This window comes from Puma concolor, chromosome C1 (genome assembly GCF_028749965.1).
Source record: "Puma concolor isolate L17-30 chromosome C1, mPumCon1.1.hap2, whole genome shotgun sequence".
Lineage (NCBI taxonomy): Eukaryota > Metazoa > Chordata > Mammalia > Carnivora > Felidae > Puma > Puma concolor.
This window is the reverse complement of record NC_141674.1, coordinates 209,530,404-209,551,763: the sequence shown is the minus strand read 5'-3', so window position 1 is coordinate 209,551,763 and position 21,360 is coordinate 209,530,404. Positions and strand designations below refer to the sequence as shown.

At 44.2% G+C, this 21,360-nt stretch overlaps 1 protein-coding gene across 11 annotated transcripts in view; it reads left to right on the top strand.

The window, feature by feature from the left end:
• Window positions 1-20,393, top strand: part of DOCK10 (dedicator of cytokinesis 10) — a 271,165-nt gene extending 250,772 nt beyond the window's left edge. For 8 of the 11 annotated variants that reach the window (XM_086719771.1, XM_086719770.1, XM_086719767.1 and 5 more), the window contains 9 exons: window positions 468-590; window positions 728-841; window positions 7,832-7,978; window positions 10,262-10,472; window positions 11,896-12,086; window positions 14,196-14,296; window positions 14,449-14,587; window positions 16,356-16,431; window positions 19,644-20,393. In XM_086719771.1, coding sequence (XP_086575897.1) covers window positions 468-590; window positions 728-841; window positions 7,832-7,978; window positions 10,262-10,472; window positions 11,896-12,086; window positions 14,196-14,296; window positions 14,449-14,587; window positions 16,356-16,431; window positions 19,644-19,705 — 1,164 coding nt within the window. In that variant the 3' untranslated portion in view covers window positions 19,706-20,393. The remainder of the gene's footprint in view (window positions 1-467; window positions 591-727; window positions 842-7,831; window positions 7,979-10,261; window positions 10,473-11,895; window positions 12,087-14,195; window positions 14,297-14,448; window positions 14,588-16,355; window positions 16,432-19,643) is intronic. The other 3 variants (XM_086719772.1, XM_086719768.1, XM_086719764.1) reach the window with 1 other exon arrangement.
• Window positions 20,394-21,360: the final 967 nt, after the last annotated feature.

Here is a 21,360-nt window from a genome sequence, read left to right as displayed (position 1 = left end):
TAGAGTTTGGACAACCATTCAAGGACCCTAGAGTTCCTATAAAGGCTCAGGGCAGTGGAGAGCTCATGATCAGATGTACATTTTAGAAAGCTGCTTGGAGAACAACACATAGGACGGACTGGAGTGCAAAATACATTATTAGCAGACCACTATGGGCGTTGGGGGGAAATGAACAGGGTTTTGATCCAAGGCAGTGACCGTGGAATGGAAAGAATGAGACAGACCTGAAGGCATTTCATAGATTCAAATTAGCAAGCTTGCAGGACTAAGTCAGTGATGGAAAAAGAAAGATCCAAGACACCACCATCCCGATGTCCAGGGTGGACGTAGATGCCAATAACAAAGATAGGAAACAGAGTAACCCCACTATGAAGAAAATTGACACTGTAGCAGTTTTGAAAACCTGGTTCAGGGAGGAACCACAGTGTTCATCGTGTTGAATCTCCTTTCGATTTGGGGAATTGCAGAAAATCCTGGTGGAGCAGCTCTACCTGTGTGCGGAGTTTCTTTGGAAGTCTGAGCGATATGAACTCATCGCTGACGTCAACAAACCCATCATCGCTGTCTTTGAGAAGCAGAGAGACTTCAAGGTACGTTTTCTAAAGCTAGACGCTGGTTAAAATATCCTGCTCTAAATTGGTGATTTACTTACAGTTTTCAAACGTGGAAACTGCCTATTTTTTATGTCAACATCATCGTCACGAAACCCTTTGATTTATGGTTTCAGAAATTATCAGATCTCTACTACGACATTCATCGGTCGTACCTAAAAGTTGCAGAGGTGGTGAACTCAGAGAAGAGGCTGTTCGGTCGCTACTATCGTGTAGCCTTTTACGGGCAGGTAAGTTTACCAGAAGCTCCGTGGCCTGGAAATTCTGTTAAACAACTAAACTTTATCTTTCATTCTCGATGAGACGGCTGACTCCATGTGCCAGGGGATCAAGAGGATGTGGGTGTGTCTACGTACATATGAGGATTTTTCTGGATACACGAGTCCTATGTTTGTCTACAAGAATGTACTGAACTGGGAAACAAATAGAGAAATCCATGGGCCTTAGTACAGATCGAGTTGAAACCAATGATTTCTAACTTTTTAGAGAAAGAGGACACTTATTTTTCAGCATCCTGAGCTGAGCCACCCAGGCACCCCGAACATTCCGTTTTTTCATTTTCACAGTTGCGATGACTCCTGCCCTCTCATTTCCTTTTCTTCCCTCCCCTCAGGGTTGCCTATAACTTCGTTTTCTCCTCGGAATCTTTTAAGGCTGCAGCTGAAGAAGTCAGATCCAGCCTGATCATTCTAGGTCATTTCCCATTGAAAAATGGATTTTGCCCACCTGATGGTTTCTCCAGCCCATATCTAATCTAGGCATGCTGACCAGGTAGAAATAAAATATGCTGCTTTCCTACCAAATTTTAATTTCTTTTGAGAAAAAAAAATGTATTTTCCTCTAATCACCAACGGCAGCTTAAAGCTAACTTCTTTCTTAATTAAGAAAGATAAGCTTCTCTCTACCTGGAAAGAAAAATATCACCCCTTAGCCACTTTCCATGAACAGGTTAATCCAACTCAGATGTTCCTCCTGAGGCACAACAGCATCAGGAGTATGGAGATGGACAAAGCAGGTGGAAATGGCCCATGGATAGAGACTAAACATAGACATGAGAGAGAAGCAGAACTATTTGAAGTGATACGTACATTGCAGGGAGAAAGCGTAGGAATCCGCAGATGAGAAGGAGAAAGATAAGGGAAGGGGATCTTGAATATCATGCAGAAAATAAACAATTTTTGACCTCAGTGAAACTAGCAAAAAAAAATGGCAGGACACCCCATCGAGAAGGGAATGTGGGCATTGAGGGATTGCAGGAGAAAAACAGGGTTTCTAGGGAGTGGCCACAGACCAAATGAGCAGGAGAGAAGTGGCACACACGATGTGCACTCGGCTAACCAAGATTCGCATCGACAATCCTTCAGGCCGTCTTTCCAATGAACAAGTAATAAACTGCCATTAAGAGTCCGGTCGTGAAAACAAGATTGCCCACCTGATGGTTTCTCCAGCCCATATCTAATCTAGGCATACTGACCAGGTAGAAATAAAATATGCTGCTTTCCTACCAGATTTTAATGCAGATGTTTGTTCTTTTCTTCTTTTGGTCTTGATGGTTCCAGGCTGTGGTAAGTTTTCTCTCTCTCTCCATTTGCATGCCCTAATAATCCTCACACTTCCCTCCATATGGTTTTACTGAACCGTAACTTTTTTGTGTGCAAATCAGCATTGGGTACGATGGTGGGATAATCCTGCTTCCATTCATTTTGGAGTCATCCGGCATTTCCCGAACTAAATTGTGTTTATTCCAGTTATCTGAATTACAAAAATGTATCGTTTATTTTATGTGTGTATTATCATTCTGCACAAAGGGAGATGTAGTTTAAAAACCTACGTAACCACACGTACACTCCAGCGCACGTTCAGATAAATACGAGCACCACGCGTTTGCAGGGCGTGTAGAGTAGGCTTAGTGTTGGAGATTGTCTGCTCATTTCGGACCACTGTGACTCACAGCTGATTATAAAGGGCATGGTGGTCAGAGTCTTAGAGGTTGGAGCAGTGGTCATTGATGGGCACCCTGCCAGTCTCCTGATCGGACCCTCCTCCTTTCCATACGAGTGTCGTAGAGAAATAGGGCTGTCTTTGGTGGGGAACTCTGAGCAGAGGTGATGGTCTCGATACCCAACACAAAAGATGACCAGTGGGCTAAATCTTTACCCAGTAGGGCAGAGTAGGTCTCTTGAGATGTGAAGAGAAGTGTATGGAAACCAATTTGACCATCAATTTCATATTTAAAAAAATAAAAATAAAATGATGAAAGAAAGAAAGAAAGAAAGAAAGAAAGAAAGAAAGAAAGAAAGAAAGAAAGAAAGAAAGAAGAAAGAAAGAAAAGAAAGAAATTTTGGAAAGGCAGCAGAGGCAGAAATATCACGCCGGCACCTAGAGCTCTGGAACACAGAAGAATTTTCTCATTCTGTGAACCATGTGAATGTGCCTATATTCAATCATTTTGTACCTACAGAAATGATTCAACATAATTATTGTCGATTAAGTTGGAAAGACAAATTCTTTCATTATCCACACATTGTCTGACCGGTACATACCTTTTTGTAATTCTTTAAGCCCTCCCCGTGTCCCCACCAGTATTTTCTACCTTCGTCTATAAAATTGGGGCCATGGGTCCTTAACTCACCTACTAAAAGAATACTTGAAAACCCTTGTACTAAATAGACTGAGGGGGGCAGTGGGAAAGGTCTGGAAAGAGCTACTTTCAAATGACCTAACTTTGTTCTTTTTGCAGATTTCTCAATAACGTGTGCTGACTGTGCACTTGGTTTTTTTCTCTTTTAACGCTGCCAGTATTCTCAAGTGTCTTTCATTAAAAGTTCCAACCTAAGCTTAAGCGTGTTTTGGAAAATCTGCAGACCTGGGTACATGCCTAAGCGTGGTACTTTCTAAGCCCAAACCCCAGCCCCCTTTGAACAAAACCTAACGGAGGTCATCTCGATACAAGGCAATGTAGAGCCTTGTTCATAACTGTTCAGATGAAATTCAAAAAGCTGTCCCAGGACCCCAAGTGGAGAGTGTGAACATGTCTTGAACAGGAGCAGACAGTGCACATCACTTCACACTTGATGATGAAGAGATACTAACTCGATTTGAACATTTCCCTGAACGTGCACAGAATGAAAGTTCTAAAGATCTAAGATAAAGTCTTAACTACTTGATTAGCATAATCCCCGTAGTCAGAAATAATTTCTTTTTCATGATGGCACTTTATGTCCCTGTAAAATTCAGCTTTTAATATCCAAATTGGCATGTCTTGCAATCATGTTACGAAGATTATGGGAATACAATATGCTATAGGCTCTTTGCCTCCCTAAGGCCTTCCGGTAAATATTTTAGCGTCCCGTGTGGGTAGTGTTTTCATCACATGGTATTGGCTAGTGTAGTTATTATGTCTGCAAGGAGGCAGATAATAGAAAACAAGTTGGAAACTCCTTTTTTTCATGGCGGGGGCCTTAAGAACGCAAGTCTTGCATAACACGGATTTTCAAATGCAGCACCTGACGTCATTGACTGTGGAAATTTTACACAGAGCGGCCTATATAAAGCACCCTCCAGAGTGTCCCTGATGTATTCATTTCCAGACTGATGAAACAGCAGTAGTGATCAAACACCACCTGTAATCAATGAAATACTTAGGCCCTGACATTTAGCGTGAAAGCAAGCAAGCGAATACCCATTGCATAACTTAGAATATCAGCTAGATGCTCTTGGAATATATAAATGAAAGGCTTGGGGACTGTTTATTCCGGTGGCCAAAAGATGCAGATTTCATGGTTCCCCATCTTGCCTGCATGGGTGTAGATGTGTCTCAGAAACTTGACAGAAAAGAGATTAAGAGGAGGAGAGAAGGCGGATGTGTAGTTTGAAAAACCACCTTCTGGTCGTGTGCTACACCCTTCTGGCTCCCCATGTATATGAAAGTCATTGATATAGAATATATTTTTAATACATATAATTTGTGTTTAAAATATATAGAGATCTATCTTTAACACATATGTATTTAAAATATATATTGAGAGAGAGGTTTGTATTTCTATGAAAATGTTTGTCTGCATTCTTGTAGCTTAGCTTAGCATTTAGCCTTTTAATACTTTCGGACCCACATTTATACACGAGGTTCCTCTTTGAATGCATTCCTTTGCTCGTGAACTTCAAAATACTTAAGTAGAATAGCAGGAGCGCTTATATTTGACATTCCCCGTAATGATGCAGGGGCTTTGTGGATTCTGAAGAATCTTCAGAAACATCTAATAAGGAGTCAATTTTAGTTACCAGTTCCACTGAAGTATATTTTTATCATCATCTATTGCCTGCACGTTTCGTAACTCATGGTTGTTAACTGCGCTGATTCAGAGTCCTTGTTTAACTGGAATATGTGCTGTTTCCTCACAACGACTGCTCAGAATATGTATCTCATTGTACCATGACATTTAGAAAGTCAAACTAGCAAGGGAAATGCAGAGATCACATTTCCCATTGCCACGAAAGGCAGTTTACTCGTAACCTTGGGGCGGAAGCAAAAGACAAACGACCCCTGGGTTGTCATCACCTGTGTCCCTACTGATGAATCATTTATTTCAGCTAGAAATTGAAAACTCCCCTAAGACAGTGTCCTGTGGCTCAGTGGGCTATGCTTTGATAGTTTCTCTGGGTAAAAGGTAAGCACACGTTCCCCCTATTTTCAGAACTGCCATTGAGCTGGCTCCAGAAGCTCTTGCGTGATCCCCAGAAGATGGCAGATGAAATTTTTAATTCTTGCACTCCAGCTTCTTTCTACTTCTTACAGAAAATAGTCCCAACAGGTGTCTATTTTCAGGCCAAATGAGTAAATAATCACAATTTCTTTCTGATCAGTCACTTACCAAGATATTGAAATCAGCGTCAATAGACCTTTCATATAATAAGGAAAACTGTAGTTGCCGTGCAGAGCACGGTTAAGCTGTTTGCCCTGCATGCCAGTCAGAGCTTAGATTGCTCTGCTGACACGGAATGTTTTTCTTTGTTATTGCTGTCCTCCTCATCAGCACTAACACACACCAAGGGCCTATTGTGTACCAGGCACTGTTCTCGGGGCCTCCCACTAGACTTCTGAGTCTGTACTGTTTCCATCATGCAGATCAAGGAGCAGGGATGAAAGGAAGTCACAGGTCATGACTGAGACCAGAGCCAACGGTCAGAGTAATGACAATAAGATCCTGCTTCCCACCTCTCCCTTGCTGCTAACCCTGGACTCAGAAATTTGTCAGTGGAGAAAAATTCACAGTGAAAATGTCTCTTTGTGCTAGTTTTCACAGCGTGGTGAGAAAATCTTTTCCTGAAACTTGGAGACATTTTTCTTATTGAAAAGGAAGTTGCAAATGTGGCTGTAGCGATTGCCCTGTGGGGGTTCTGGTTGATGGCCTCAGAAGTCCTGTTTCTCTGATGTGTCAGTCTGTCGATTTTAGCCACTAACTTCTGACCTTGAACCAGACAAGTCTTCACAAAGACAGAGACAGAAAAATCATGGCAGGCTGGAAGCCATGTGGGAACCGGGCCAGACCTCACTACCCCTACCAACTCTTGAGGAAGGACGGTGAAGCACGTTTTGTGCTTTCAATACTCTAAGTCACTTTTTTTAGCAGTTTGGGGTCAGGGGACTCCTGTATTCAGCTGCGTGTGGTCTTGACCATTCTTTAAAAAAAAAATCGTTCAATAAAAACATCTTTCTTAGAACCCATGGAATCTTTTCCAGTTATACCCAGTGCAAATACACATCTTTAAGATGTATGCCCTCTAAGAACTATTTCATTCATCTGCTTCTTCATTCAACGAAGGTAGAGTGAAATTCCCCTAAAGACCAGGCTCTGTGTTAAACACTGAACATGTACTGTTGGACAAGACACTTCTCTGCCTTCGAAAAGCCCAAAGTCAGTTCTGGAAACGCACAAGGAAACAGGCGATTACCTGCTTGACAAGAACTCTGCTGATGAACGAGTTCATCGTCTTCAGTTACAGCCCATTTACAAAACGAAGTATCCTGTTCACATGGTCAGACTTAACCTGGCAAAAGTGCTTTGCAAGCTTAAAGCACCATACGGTTGTGCATTTTAATCCTTACTCTTAGATCAATCACCTCACGTTGGCCAAAAGTACGGCATTAGAATGCTTGCTGCGTGTGTTTTTTACATACAATGAATATTTCTTTTTTTAGTCAGAAATGAGAAAAGCAGAAAAAGTACAGCTAAGATTCTTTCTGACCTCCGGATCTTCACCTGGCCCTCAAAAGCCATTTTCATGAGGTAAACTCTGCAGTCAGAAGAAACCGTGAGAGCCTAGGTTCTTAACTCCCCACTTAATCCAGTATTCTGAGGCCACATGCATTCCACAGGAAAGATGATGCTGTGTCTCTTCAAAGAGAAGGAGATGTGAAGATTGCCTCACTTGGTTATCCTCAGATGATAGAATCTTACCTTCCCCCCCCCCCCCCCCGTTTCAAACCAGACAAATAAAATTAACAGAGGCTGAAACCTACTTGCTCCTATGGCATAAACATGATGGCATGGTTACTGTTTTCGATCCCCTATTTTAGCTTTGCAGGATTGTAAAAGACCTATTCGCAAAGTAAATGGAATAATGAAATTGCATATGCTTGCATCGGGCGTCTGAAGACATATCACAGTTCTTTTTAAAATAGCAGCACTTGGGAACATACCTACCATATGTCATTCCTGTTAGGACAACGTTCCAGAGAATTATGGCTTTGCATCTGACATGATGTGGGGTGCATACCGACTCGTACCTCTAGGTACGTTTACATGACATACAGAGTTTCCTCTGCTCGTGCCAAAGACGTGAAGAAGACCTTATGAAAAAGGCCGAAAATTACTCCAGACTCTGTGTTCTACCCCAGGCTGCCACATGAGGGCATTCTTCTCCCAAAATACATGCAAGCAGGTGTAACCACGGATTTCTGCAAACAGAGAAAACAGGTGTAAGGTTATCTCAGGAGGGTCTTTGGCCTGGTGGGGAGTGTTTCATTATTGGCTGATTCTAACATAATATTTTTTTTCTTTACGTTACTTTTTCTTTCAATTTCATAGGGTGCTGATCCATAGCTTGGATAACAACCGAAGACTGGCTATATTATTTAAGTAAATAGCTTTTGTTTGTGTTTGTGATTTGCAATTGGAGTGCCCTAATAAAACTGGTGGTTCGTTGTGCGTTTCCCATAGGGCTTTTTTGAAGAGGAGGAAGGTAAGGAGTATATTTATAAAGAGCCTAAGCTGACGGGCCTCTCGGAGATTTCTCAAAGACTGCTCAAGCTCTATGCGGATAAATTTGGTGCAGACAATGTGAAGATAATCCAGGATTCCAACAAGGTAAAGGAAAATCAGCATCCATGCACATGTGAATAACTGACTCCTTTTTTTTAGTTTTTTTAGCTGTATCTGTTAAGGTTTTCATTTTCTGCCTGACTGCAAAGTAACCTGCCTCAACCACACGGGAGGTTTTGCCTGTTTGTTTATTGGATGGTTGGCGATTTTCTTTTTTTTTTTTTTTTTTTTTTTTGGTCAAAAATGTTATGTGTGTTTATTTGAGTAACTTTTAGGTAACCTTAGAAACAAGTTACTAAATTCTCTATTTCTGCCATAGATTACTTGCATTTGAATAGCAACCTAAGGGTTAAAGTGATTGGGCCCACTGTTCCTTCCAGAGCTCACGGTGCACACGGGGTTAAGAAGAGGTGGCTATATGCAAACAATTAAATAGAGCCCAGGGAGTTCCTCGGGAGACAGGTCTAAGTCACAGGGAGAAAGTTCAGGGCTCCCTGAGCAGATCATTCTTGGCTGGGCAATGCTTCCCGGAGGAAGGATGTCTGATCTGGGAATCGCAGAGTGAGAAGCCATTTGCCGGAAGCAGAGGGCATTCTGAGAAGCCCGGCACAGGCGATGCCAGGGAAGAATGAGAAGGGGGCACAATGGCAGGTGTCTGCAACACAGGTTGGACAGAAAAGTATAGCAGAGGAATGCATCTCAAAAAGCAGGTTGGTGCCCAAGTGGGGAGGCCGCTGTTGGGCCACCAAAGAAAAGGTCTCTTTTCTCCCCTCCTCTTTTACTCAGCTGGTATTTGGAGGGATCGGGGCATGAGATTCCTGGGTCTGGGCAGAAATTGTCACGATGTGCCCGTCACTCTCTCCCTTAGCTTGAAAGGTAAGATCCCCTTCCCCTTAAAGATGGAAAGAACTCGAATCACCCTCATGGTGGCACTCCTAAATAGGAAACATAGGGTTCCTAGTGAGATGAGAAAAATGCCCAATTTAGTGGCAGACATCTGCAGTCTTCATTCCATCATGGCACCTTCTATCAGCTGGTGATCCATCTTGGAGAAACTAGATAACCACTCTGAATTTTTTTTTTTAATCTGTAAAGTAGATACAGTTACACTCATCTTACAGTATAATTTTAGGAACATCATAAATAAGTTCATGAGCTTCCTCAAATTTCTGGAATCAGATAGGCAGTGAGTACGTAAACAGATGGAGAAAGCTGGAAGAAGTTTAAAAATTCTTCCAGAAATCTTTAGAAAAGAGGCTGAGAATCATCTCTTCCAACCTTGAAAATTCCCTGGCTCTTCTTGGGACCCCCTAGCCTGTCTTCCTTGCTATTTCTGAAGCTTATTCACCAAAGCAGAATTAGTAAAGAAATTATATAGGATGATTTATTGCAGATAAGAGAAGGTATTAGAGAAACTGAAAATAAATATATTTGCAATCATGAGACAGGCTAACCAGTTAATCCACTCAGCCAACAAAGCCCGAGCCCAGGTCTAGGTACATGGCTGAATCATCGAAGGACAAGGAGATATATTTCTACTCTTAAGAAGCTTGTTTTCTCCGGACGCCTGGGTGGCTCAGTCGGTTGAGCGTCCAACTTAGTCTAAGGTCATAATCTCATGGTTCGTGAGTTCAAGCCCCACTTCGGGCTCGCTGTTGTCAGCGCAGAGCCGGCTTCAGGTCCTCTGTCCCCCTATCTCTGCCCCTCTTCTGCTGCTCTCTCTCTCTCTCTCTCTCTCAAAAATACATAAAAAGAAAAAGGAAAAAAAAGCTTGTGTTCTAGACAAAAGTGAGGACATTCACTACAGAAGAGAAAGAAAAGAGGGGCACCTGGGTGGCTCAGATGGTTAAGTGTCCGACTTCGGCTCAGGTCACGATCTCACAGTTCATGAGTTCAAGCCCCATGTCCGGCTCTGTGCTGACAGCTCAGAGCCTGGAGCCTGCCTGGGATTCTGTGTCTCCCTCTCTCTCTGCCTCTCTCTCTCTCTCTCCCCTCTCTCTCTCAAAAATAAACACTTAAAAAGAAAAGAAAGGATATAAGTGAAACGCCTTAGCCAGGTGCGTATGTTTGGAAGAACATCACTATCGGAAAGTTTGGCTCCAGTCCTACCTCTGCCACCATCTGGCTGCTTGACCGCAGTCCGGCCAGTTACTCTTTCTGTGCTTCCAGGGCCACCCAGCCTCTGAAAGGATCCGACTGCCTGTTCTTCCCCACAGGGACAGGGACAGCCCGGCAGGGTGCCAGCGGGGGGGGACGCAGAGCGCCCTGCTCGCTTCCCAGAGCACCTGTGGCTCACCACTCTCTTCCCCCGTTAACGCGTCCACCCAGGTAAACCCCAAGGATCTGGACCCTAAATATGCCTACATCCAGGTGACCTATGTCACACCATTCTTTGAGGAAAAGGAAATCGAGGACCGGAAGACGGATTTCGAGATGCACCACAACATCAACCGCTTCGTCTTCGAGACGCCCTTTACGCTGTCGGGCAAGAAGCACGGCGGGGTAGAGGAGCAGTGCAAGCGGCGCACCGTGCTGACCAGTAAGTGCCGCCCGCGGCCGGGCAGAGCGCTGGCTGCAACGCGGGCCCCCCTGGTGGGGGGCAGGGGTGGTCGCAGTCTCGCGGACAGCCACCCGACATGTGCGAAATTAGGAATGCTGGCCGGGGAGAGCTGGCGTCCCCCCCTTGGGAAGTCAACCAGGAGAGAAACCGCCCCTACGGTTACCTCATCCGCCCCTTCCCTGTAGACGTCAGGGCCGCACAGGTCATGGTGCCGGTGTCCCGGGAACAGCTCTGAACTTAACCACTCGTCCCTCCCTGAGCCCACCCCCGGTGACTTGAGGGTTAGCAGCTCTCAGAATTGTGCGCTTGGGGCAAGATTCTAAACCATTCTGGAGCTGGGGCTCCTCACGTGTCAACTGAACGCAGGGGATGACCTCCCACATCCCTTCCAGCGCTGTCTAGAGCTACTCTAGGAGCCGGGGAGCCTCTCGCTTACTGAGCAAACGTGCCGTGAGCGCCTGCTAGGTGCCGGGCGCCGTTCTGGGAGCTGAAACAAATACAACAGGACTCTTGCCCTCAGGGTTCACGGTCTGGTAGGAGAGAGCCAAGTAAAGCAAGACGTTCAGGTGAGCAGAGTATGAGAGAGAAAATGGGAATACGCGGGAGGGGCCCCTCAGGCCGACAGAGGAGAAAGACGCACGAGGGTATTCTAGAAGAATCTTGATGAGCAGTCCTGGATAGCACAATGGATACAAGAATAGCAGCGACATCCAGATGACAGGACACATTCATCTTCCGGGAAACTTTTTCAGAACTTTTATCATAAACGATCAGAACAAAGAGATCATAACATGCTATTTGGTGGAGACGGAAGCATTCGTTAGTGTGGTTTACTGTCGTTTTTATTTGAATTATAAGTTGTGAGGGAAACTGTAATCTTTTCAGTGGTTGGAGACTGTAAAGGCCTTAATCCAGCCCATAGAACGAGGACATGTTGGCCAGCCAGGTGCACAAGAGCAAGCCAGGCAGCATTAGTTGGGCCAAAACCTAAGAGACATTAGACACCATGGTATAAAAGAGAAAAAATAACACATACACAGAAAAAGTGCAGGGTGGAATGTGCTGTGTATAAAAAAGAGATACAAGGGGGGCCCCGGTGGCTCAGTTGGGTAAGCGACCGACTTCGGCTCAGGTCATGATCTCGCGGTCCGTGAGTTCAAGCCCCGCGTGGGGCTCTGTGCTGACAGCTAGGAGCCTGGAGCCTGCTTCTGATTCTGTGCCTCCCTCTCTCTCTGCCCCTCCCCCGCTTGCACTGTATGTGTGTGCGTGCGCGTGTGTGCGTCTCAAAAATAAATAAACATTTTCCAAAAGAGAGATAACAAGATCATCTGGACCTTCAGGGGTACCCTGGACGCCTCCCTAACCCTCAGGCTTCACATTCTCTCGCGTTGCTTTCGTGCAGCCAGTCACTTGTTCCCCTACGTGAAGAAGCGAATACAAGTCATAAGCCAGTCGAGCACAGAACTGAATCCTATTGAAGTGGCCATTGACGAGATGTCCAAGAAAGTTTCTGAGCTGAATCAGCTTTGCACAATGGACGAGGTGGACATGATCCGACTGCAGCTCAAAGTCCAAGGAAGTGTCAGCGTGAAGGTAGGCATTGTCCAGAGCAGGGACGCACACGGCCCGTGGCACCTGGTACCAAGTGCCCTGGAAATTTCTGACAGAGGATGTGAGAGCCATTTTTCTGTTCTGATACCATCCGCAACTTTTTCTGAGTCTTGAAAACTTTGTTTTGGGGCGCCTGGGTGGCTCAGTCGGTTGGGCGTCCGACTTCAGCTCAGGTCACGATCTCGCGGTCCGTGAGTTCGAGCCCTGCGTCGGGCTCTGGGCTGATGGCTCAGAGCCTAGAGCCTGCTTCCGATTCTGTGTCTCCCTCTCTCTCTCTGCCCCTCCCCCGTTCATGCTCTGTTTCTCTCTGTCCCAAAAATAAATAAACGTTAAAAAAAAAAAATTAAAAAAAAAAAAAAAGAAAACTTTGTTTTGTTGCCAGTGCGAACACCAGGAGATGAACCTTTTTTTCTTTTCTTTAAGTTTAGCTGAAATAAAATCCTCCTTTCCCATCTTCTCTGCATAAACTCTATTCTGTATTCGAAAATCTAATGAGTGAACGAATGAATGAATGACAAATATGGCTGTCTCGTCAATATCTGTCCGTAAGAGCCTCACGAACATGTTCAGAAACAAATCCTTTGAAAATGTTTATTGGTTCACAAGATGTGTGTCGGTATTTATCTGAGTGTCAGGGGCCTGGTAAGGCAGCAGATGGCCTGCTCACTGTGGGTGATTAAAGAAAAGAGAACAAACAGACTGTTTGCAGAGGTATAAGCAGTATTTAGGACAAACAACACGGTGGGCACAGGAGCTGACAAGACCGAGGGGCTGTTACCCACCCCTAGATCCGGAGCTGGAGAGGAGACAAGAGTGAGTTGAACAGAGCAAGAGCTGGGAGAGCCAGCTGCTGAGGCTACCTCTGCCAGATAGAGGACCACACAGAGGAAACCCTGTGGCCAACAAACCCAGCCCGGCTGGGACCAGGGAGATTCGGGTGAGGCACTCACCTCGGGCACAGAATGTAAGTGGGCATCAAAAACCTCAGTACCCAGGATAGAATAATATTTGTGCGATGCCAACAATTTATAATGAGCAAAGAGTTAAAGTTTTAAACAAAGGCAGGCCCGTAACAATGCCGTGTGGAACTACATAGGAGCCCGAGGCAAAAAGGAAAAATCAGTGAGGCCGACCCTGATGTTGACCTGCTCTCCTCTTCCCCGCCCACCTTTTCTCCGTGTCCCCATGGCTGACTCGAAATAGTAATAATAATTTTTTTTTTTTTAAGCCGGAAGGCAAAAGAACCATTGCTGTCCTCCAAACGGGACAGCTTCTCTCAGCATAGAGCTGTGTCAAGGAAGGTGGACGTTGGGCCGGGGGGCACGAAAGGGAGCATCCAGAATGTTTAGTCATTGTGCCATGCCGGCGACACCTGGCAGGCACGGGCATCTGAAGGCAGCTCGAATACAGTGTTAGCTTCCTTCTGCTGTGACCTTATTCCTTCCAAGCCCCACAGTCACATGAAGAGACCATAAGCACTAAAGGGTACGGACTCCTTCGTGAATGGAAGCCTCCGCATGTGTGCGCGCAGGAGTGGGTCCTGGCATCGTGCATTCATTCGGCAAATCTGATAAATGCCTCTTCCGGCCGGAATGTAGGCCAGACTGTTAAGCGGAATCCGGTAAACCAGTGACTCCCGGGGTGGTGCATACGCGAATGGCTGCCATCAATAGTGAAGTGTTGACTTGAATGTGAGTAGAAAAAAAAAAAATAAGTAGTACATCACCCATTTGATTTCACAGATATTAAAATTCAACGTGAGTAAATCAAAACGAGTCTAGGTTTCAAAGATATTAAGAAAATAACGGTGCAAGCCGAGTGCAGACGTGACAAAAAAATGTGAAACGAGGGACAAGTGACCGTTTGAGAGAAGGTACCGTGAGGTATAGCACGCAGCTGGATCCTTCAATAACTTACTGACTTCTGAGTGGGGGGACCGCAGAGAAGACAGGTAACAAATCGGTGGACCGCGCAGCAGCATGAGAGGATGTGGGCGCTGCATGATGGAAGCTACTCCTTCTAGCTGCGGAGAAGGCTCCAGCCAAGGGGGAGATGGGTTTCTCCTCAGACGTTTCTCTTCTCCCCCCACAGGTTAACGCTGGGCCGATGGCCTACGCACGAGCTTTCCTTGAAGAAACCAATGCGAAGAGATACCCTGACAACCAAGTAAAACTTCTGAAGGAAATATTCAGGTAAGCTTTTCTTTGTCGGAATGTTCTGGAACTCCTTCAGGCAGGAGCCACCCACCCGACCCTCTCCAAGGCAGCAGAGTCTCACCGAGGCCCGACTTTGCGTTGCCGCTTTCTGGGGCTGGCTGCTAATTTGCTGACTGCTGTCCCCAAAGGCAATTTGCAGACGCGTGTGGACAGGCCCTTGATGTGAATGAGCGCCTCATCAAGGAGGATCAGCTGGAGTACCAGGAAGAGCTGAGGTCCCATTATAAGGACATGCTCAGTGAACTCTCCACAATCATGAATGAGCAGGTAAGACCTTCCTGGAGGCGGCCCACGCTGCCAGTTCATAGGAAGTGCCCATTTTAGCCCCGGTGCCAGGAGGCCTGTAAATGCCTCCTCTCTTTCGTGACCACCATGGCGCTGAGTTGCTCCCTCCTCCACGTACAACACTCTGTGCCTCTCCAAAGAGAGATCAGGTTGGGGAAAAATCTATTTAAAAAACAAAAAAGAAGATGAGAACCCAGGTGATTTCCGAAGTTCTCAGATATGTTTAGCCAAACCATATGAGCTATTGGTTTTCTAGAACAGATGGAACCTATTAGACAGTAAGGATCAGCGGGCGACGTTCCACTAGGTTTGCTGCCACTCCCGTCCCGGATGTAGGACGTCCCAACTCCCAGGCTGTGACACGGAGTCCCACAGTTCCGCCACCAGGGATCTCTGCGCCATACTCCAGCGGAACGCCAGGACTAAGGGCCTGGCTCATCAAGATGGAGACTGCCTCTACACAGGCTGGGCCTCCTGAAGATGTGCAGAACTGGGTAGAACTCGATCCTCTACCCCACCAGCAAGTTATCCATGATTTCTGGCATGTAGCCAGCATGTTCTATAAAGCTGTGCACAAAATCTGGATATTCATTAATCACGGTATTTGGGAGGGACACATAATCAAGTGGTCCAAAGCCAAGCGCTATTCTTTGGCTTCCCAGCATCCATCAACTCTCACACGGGACCTGGACATCTATCTTATTACCCGTGGCCCCCTCCAGAAGTTAGATGTGCTCTTTATGGAATAATTGAGGGAGGGGGACAATTTGAATAATCTCCTGATAGTGCCTCATGCATAGTAGCCACTCACTAAAAATGCGTTTCCTTTCGTCTCTTTAAATGGCCGAGCACTGGGGCACCTGGGTGGCTCAGTCGGTTAAGCGGCCGACTTTGGCTCAGGTCATGATCTCACGATCCGTGGGTTCGAGCCCCGCGTCGGGCTCTATGCTGACAGCTCAGAGCCTGGAGCCTGTTTCGGATTCTGTGTCTCCCTCTCTCTGACCCTCCCCCGTTCATGCTCTGTCTCTCTCTGTCTCAAAAATAAATAAATGTTAAAAAAAAAAAAAAAATTTTTTTTTTTAAATAAATGGCCAAGCACTATCCACACTATTCACAAAGCCTGAAATGTATCACATGAATGTTTTCTTCTGAGTGCATTTCCCACGTTTCTTTTTTCTTCTTTTCCATTTCCTTTTACTCACATTTTAATTTTTTTTAATGTTTATTTACTTTTGAGACAGAGAGAGAAAGAACGTGAGCAGGGGAGGGGCAGGGAGAGAGGGAGACACAGAATCCGAAGCAGGCCCCGGGCTCTGAGCTGTCAGCACAGACCCCGACACGGGGCTCGAACTCACGGACCGTGAGATCATGACCCGAGCCAAAGTTGGACACTTAACCGACTGAGCCTCCCAGGCACCCCTCCTTTTACCCACATTTTAAACTCTCCAGAGTAGCCAAAAACATTGGTTAATGGACTTACGTTGGAGATCATTTATCTTCCTGGCTAGGATTCCTCAATGAGGGATTATTATTAGTGGTTTCAGATGATTAAGAGGTGATGGGAATTAAAAACTCAAGAGGGATGCCTCGCTTGCAAGGGGTGATCACATCTGAGAGTGAAACAAAAATAACAAGCAATGGATCTTAAAGTTGGGAAAGGTGGTCAAGAAATGCTTGTTTCCAACTGTAAATTGCATCTGACCTTGAAACTTCTGGCCAAAAAATGCTTTTCTCTTTTTTTTCCTGACAGCTTTGTCACGGTCCGTGTCTGTACAGCTTCTGTTCCTCTGTGTCTAGTATTTCCCTCAGTACTATAAGCAAAAGTGGTATGTTTTTCTTTCCTTATGTCTACACTGTCCTTTGTGGCCTTCTAGTCTGCCTACCCCTTCCTACTTGTTCATATTCCCCAGACATCTCCATAGTGGCTAGTGTTCTCTGAGTGTTTCATTAGAAGAACTTTATTTCCATTTCAAGATAGGTTGATGTGGGGTGGGGGGAAGCTTGCCAATCAAAGTTAACAACTTAGCTTTTTTTGTAAGTTTATTTTATTTATTTATTTTGAGAGAGAGAGAGAGAGCACACGCCTGCAGGGGAGGGACAGAGAGAGAAGGAACAAGAGAGAATCCCAAGCCATGGAGCCCAATTCAGGGCTCCAACTCAAGAACCGCGAGATCATGACCTAAGCTCATGACTTGAGTCAAAATCAAGAGTAGGACGCTTAACCGACTGAGCCACCCAGGCACCCCAACAACTTAGCTTTTAAAAAGAAAATTCATACTCCCCCAATTTATAAAGTGTATTTGATTGAGCTCATTCGTATCCTGAACAGAGATTCCGTATACCTCAAATTGGAACAAAAACAAAATAAAACAAACAAAAGAGACAAAGACAAGAACCAGGTGATTAAGAGGAGAGAAAAATAATTTTTTTCCCCAGGAAACCTTTGCTAAAAGAAGCAAAGTCAAAACAAAGGTTCTGTGCTTCCTGGAAATTGACACAAAGAAAAGAAATGGATGGATGGCACAGATCATATTATTCAGTAAAATAGACAGATTTGTCAGCAGGAAAGATCGACTTTCTCCCAGTCCTGGAAATTTGTCACATCAGTATTTATATATGGGGCAATGACTACAATATGTGTCCTGTAATATGTACATGGTATCTTCAGAAAAAGTTTTCCTTAAAACTGATTTACTCTACCACATTTCCACCTTAGATTGAAATGAGGACAAAGTATTAACTCCTAGCTCTGTAAAAGAGATTCTAGAGGAAGAACTGGTTAATCGATAATTATCAATCATAAGTATAAATTGTCCATAGCAAAACATAAGTTATCTAGAGCAAAAGAAGCTATTGTCATGGCAAGTACTGACAAGTGTTACTTGTTGGTTGTAATGAACAATTTCCTGAAATCAGAAATAGCCAGTGATAAAGATCTACAAAGTCCACAGTATTTTAAAAAATGGGTATTTATCTCAGTTCAGATTTACAACAACAACAAAAATTATTTGCTGCTTTTCTCAATTTTCCTTAATGAAAGGCACCTGGCCATGATGATTGGGTTCAAAGTGTACTGGAGGGAAAAGTAGTCAAATTTTAGTATAATCCTGTAATGCATGAGCAAACCATAATCTGTAATGCATGAATACATTCACATACTTTTATACTCATGACATGTTCTGGGAAAAGTTACATATATAATTACAGGGAAGAGAGAAATTCTACCATTGAACTTTTAAAAATAGAAATAGTGGGCATTCACTTTTGAATGTCCCCTCTCTGAAAGCTTTCCTACCATTCTTCCTTTCTGATCTTATACTCTAATAAACTTTAGCCTGCTGCGAAAGAAAAGGAAGGAAGGAAGGAAGGAAGGAAGGAAGGAAGGGTTAGAATAGATACAGAACTTTAGAAAAACAAAAATAGAATTAATTGGGGCACCTGGGTGGCTCAGTTGGTTGAGCATCCGACTCCAGCTCAGGTCATCATTTCACAGTTCGTGGGTTCGAGCCCCTCATCAGGCTCTGTGCTGACAGCTGAGAGCCTGGAGCCTGCTTCGGATTCTGTGTCTCCCTCTCTCTCTCTGGCCTCCCCTGTTCTCTCTCTCTCTCTTTCAAAAATAAAAAATAAAACATTGTTAAAAATTAACAAAAAGAAAGAAATAGAATTAATTATGCAACTCATTCCAAGAGTGTCCAGAAAAATCTCAGCTAACAGGGTATCCTAAAGCCACCTAATTAGTGAAAGAAACGTCAGTGTAAGGAATGAGATGGAAGAGGATAAAAAGGATAGACGAGATAAAGCAGTTGGAGTTGCTAAATGACAGGCAGACAATAACTACCTTTATAGGCAGCCGGGAACGCCACACTATTTTATAAGTAGCCAAAACATCAAAGCGTCCTTTAATGGAGGCGTGAGACATACATGTAAGTAACTGGATGAAACATAAATATAAGATGCTCATTTGGAGTCGGCTCCAGCGGTGAGGACGACAGCATAGTGAAGTCAGCAGCGGGAATGGATCTCAAATATAAAGTACAGAGAGAGGAACAGATCCACTCTGCCACAGTGCCAAGGAGGCAAGATGCAAAGTCATATTGTTCTGGGAGCTTCAGATACCTTATGCACACATTATTTCCCAAATTACTGGCACAGAACTTGTGGCGTTGATCGTAAGAATTTGTTGGCAGTATAGGGTACCCAGATGCTTGGTGCCTTGTGCAGACAGAAGTGTTAATCTGTCTTAGAAGAAGGTTAGAGCTAAACCACAGTAATTTGTGAAGCTAGTGGGAAAATCTTCATAACTAGAAATTTGAAATATTAAGTCTTTTCTTTACAGAGATACATCTTAGAGATGTCCAGGGGGTCTACTCTTACTGTAATATTTACATTTCATTATTTGAACAGATCTGACAGGAGAGTATTATTTGACACGTTAATATTATTTTCAAAGTCAGGTCAAGGTATATTTTTTTTTCGTAAATTGAATTTCCATTAATGCAAACATTTAAATGACCTTTCAGATGCTTCCCTTTCTTGTAGATGACAATATGAATTACAAACTTTTAAAGTAAAGTAAAATTCTGGAATTATTCAGATACCATCATAAAGCAGTTCACTTATAAATTCATATGTGATAGCTGAAGAGTACCGTGAAGCTATTTTTTTTCAATATATGAAATTTATCGTCAAATTGGTTTCCATACAACACCCAGTGCTCATCCCAAAAGGTGCCCTCCTCTATATTCATCACCCACCCTCCTCCCTCCCACCCCCCATCAACCCTCAGTTTATTCTCAGTCTTTAAGAGTCTCTTATGCCGTGAAGCTATTTTAAATCTTGCCACAATGCTGACGGCATGGGCTTGGAAAAAAAAAAATTCTTCAGAACTACTCTAATAAGTACATTTCCAAAAGCTTGCAGAATCCTTGTGGGGAAGAAAAAGATCCTTGTTCTGGCTTTTAATTTCGCGTTTGGTGATATTAACATGAAACTCTCGATTTTCGCTCTGTTTTGTCCTGTTGTATTTTGTCCTGTCAAGATTATGTGCAGGGACGACCCGTCAAAGCGCGGAGCGGAGCGAACCTGTCCTCGAGTAATTAGCAGGCCGGCTCCCCCTTTACCCACTGTCTCCATCTCAGCCAGTGAGGACGCTTGAAGGGAGGTCTACTGCATCAGACACGCCTCGAAGGGACCCTTCTGAATTTGTAGCTCATCTCGGGGAAGAGAAAGACTTAATTTATTTGAAGTTTTTATAGTGTTAATATTTTTTTTTTTTTTACCTCGCTAGCTTGAGAATTTAGCCAGCTTTCGGCTTTGCACATTTCTTACGATTTTTTTATTCCTTTGAGCAGCATTGATCAAGCCAAGCTGAATATTTGCCGTGAAATTCCAACGAATGTGTAGCTCAAAAGCAAACCCTAAGTTTGCTGTCAGTTATAATATGTTCAATACCAAGTCCTAGTACACATATTTTAAAGGTCAAAGTGAATGTTTTTGTAACATTTAAGCATATTCCAAATGTAAATAGAAGATTGTAAAATATATGGTTTTTACCAAATTTAAAAGAGCCTTTTTAGTTAATACTTATGACAGTGCTAAAATTATATGAATAACATTTCAGATACCATTATATTAAAATATTTGTGTATGTGTACAAACATGTTGATAAATACTAATCTCTAAAGTTTGTGGAGTTCCTTTATTTGTAATATATGTGCTCTCAAAAGCAATGGGATGTGAAATTATGTATTTTGTTGTTCATAGAAATAAAAAATACAATTCCTTTGCATTTGGTTCCCTCTTGAAGAGTGGGTGAATTGCTCCTAAAAGTGGTTCACTGCTGGACGTCTGCTAACGCAATGTTACACTCACTCCCTGCAGTGCCTTTTCAAGAAGGCAGGAAGAGAACTCAACCAGCAGCCAGGCAGTTCTTCCAAAGATCAATTGGATGGGCCAGGGGTTTCCAAAGTTAGATCACTAGAATGAATCAGAATCTTAAGGGTTGTGGTATTTAATAGGACTCTTCACAAATATTCCATCCGTACACTCTATAAACCTGTGGTAGGAGTGCACGTTCCTGCCTCTTTTGAAGTTAGACTTGAGCACGTGACTTGCTTTTGAAATGTGAGCAGAAGTGATGTGTGTCGTTCTCAGGCAGATCCTTAAAAGCCAGTGGGTGGTGCTGCCCAGTCCCTTCACCGAAGCAGTCACATGGAGATGAAGCCTCTATCAGCCTGAGTCCCCAAGTGACCACAATGAGCACACACGCACACACACGCACACACACACTAACCTTGTCGAACTAACATTCCCACTGATAGAGTCTGAGTAAGAAATACATTTGGTTGGGGCACCTGGGTGGCTCAGTCAGTTGAGCGTCCGACTTCGGCTCAGGTCACGATCTCGCGGTCTGTGAGTTCGAGCCCCGCGTCGGGCTCTGGGCTGACGGCTCGGAGCCTGGAGCCTGCTTCCGATTCTGTGTCTCGCTCTCTCTCTGCCCCTCCCCCGTTCATGCTCTGTCTCTCTCTGTCCCAAAAATAAATAAACGTTGAAAAAAAAAATTTTTTTAATAAAAAAAAAGAAATACATTTGGTTGTATTAAGGTCCCCACGATTCAGGACCTGTTTGTTACTGCAGCATTATGAGCTCATCCTGGCCGATCTGTGTTTTCAACAGAGTTGTGACTGATCTCCAGCCGGGTCTGGGAACCACTAACACATCCTACCTCCTCCCTCAGCCACCCCTGTCCCCCAGCC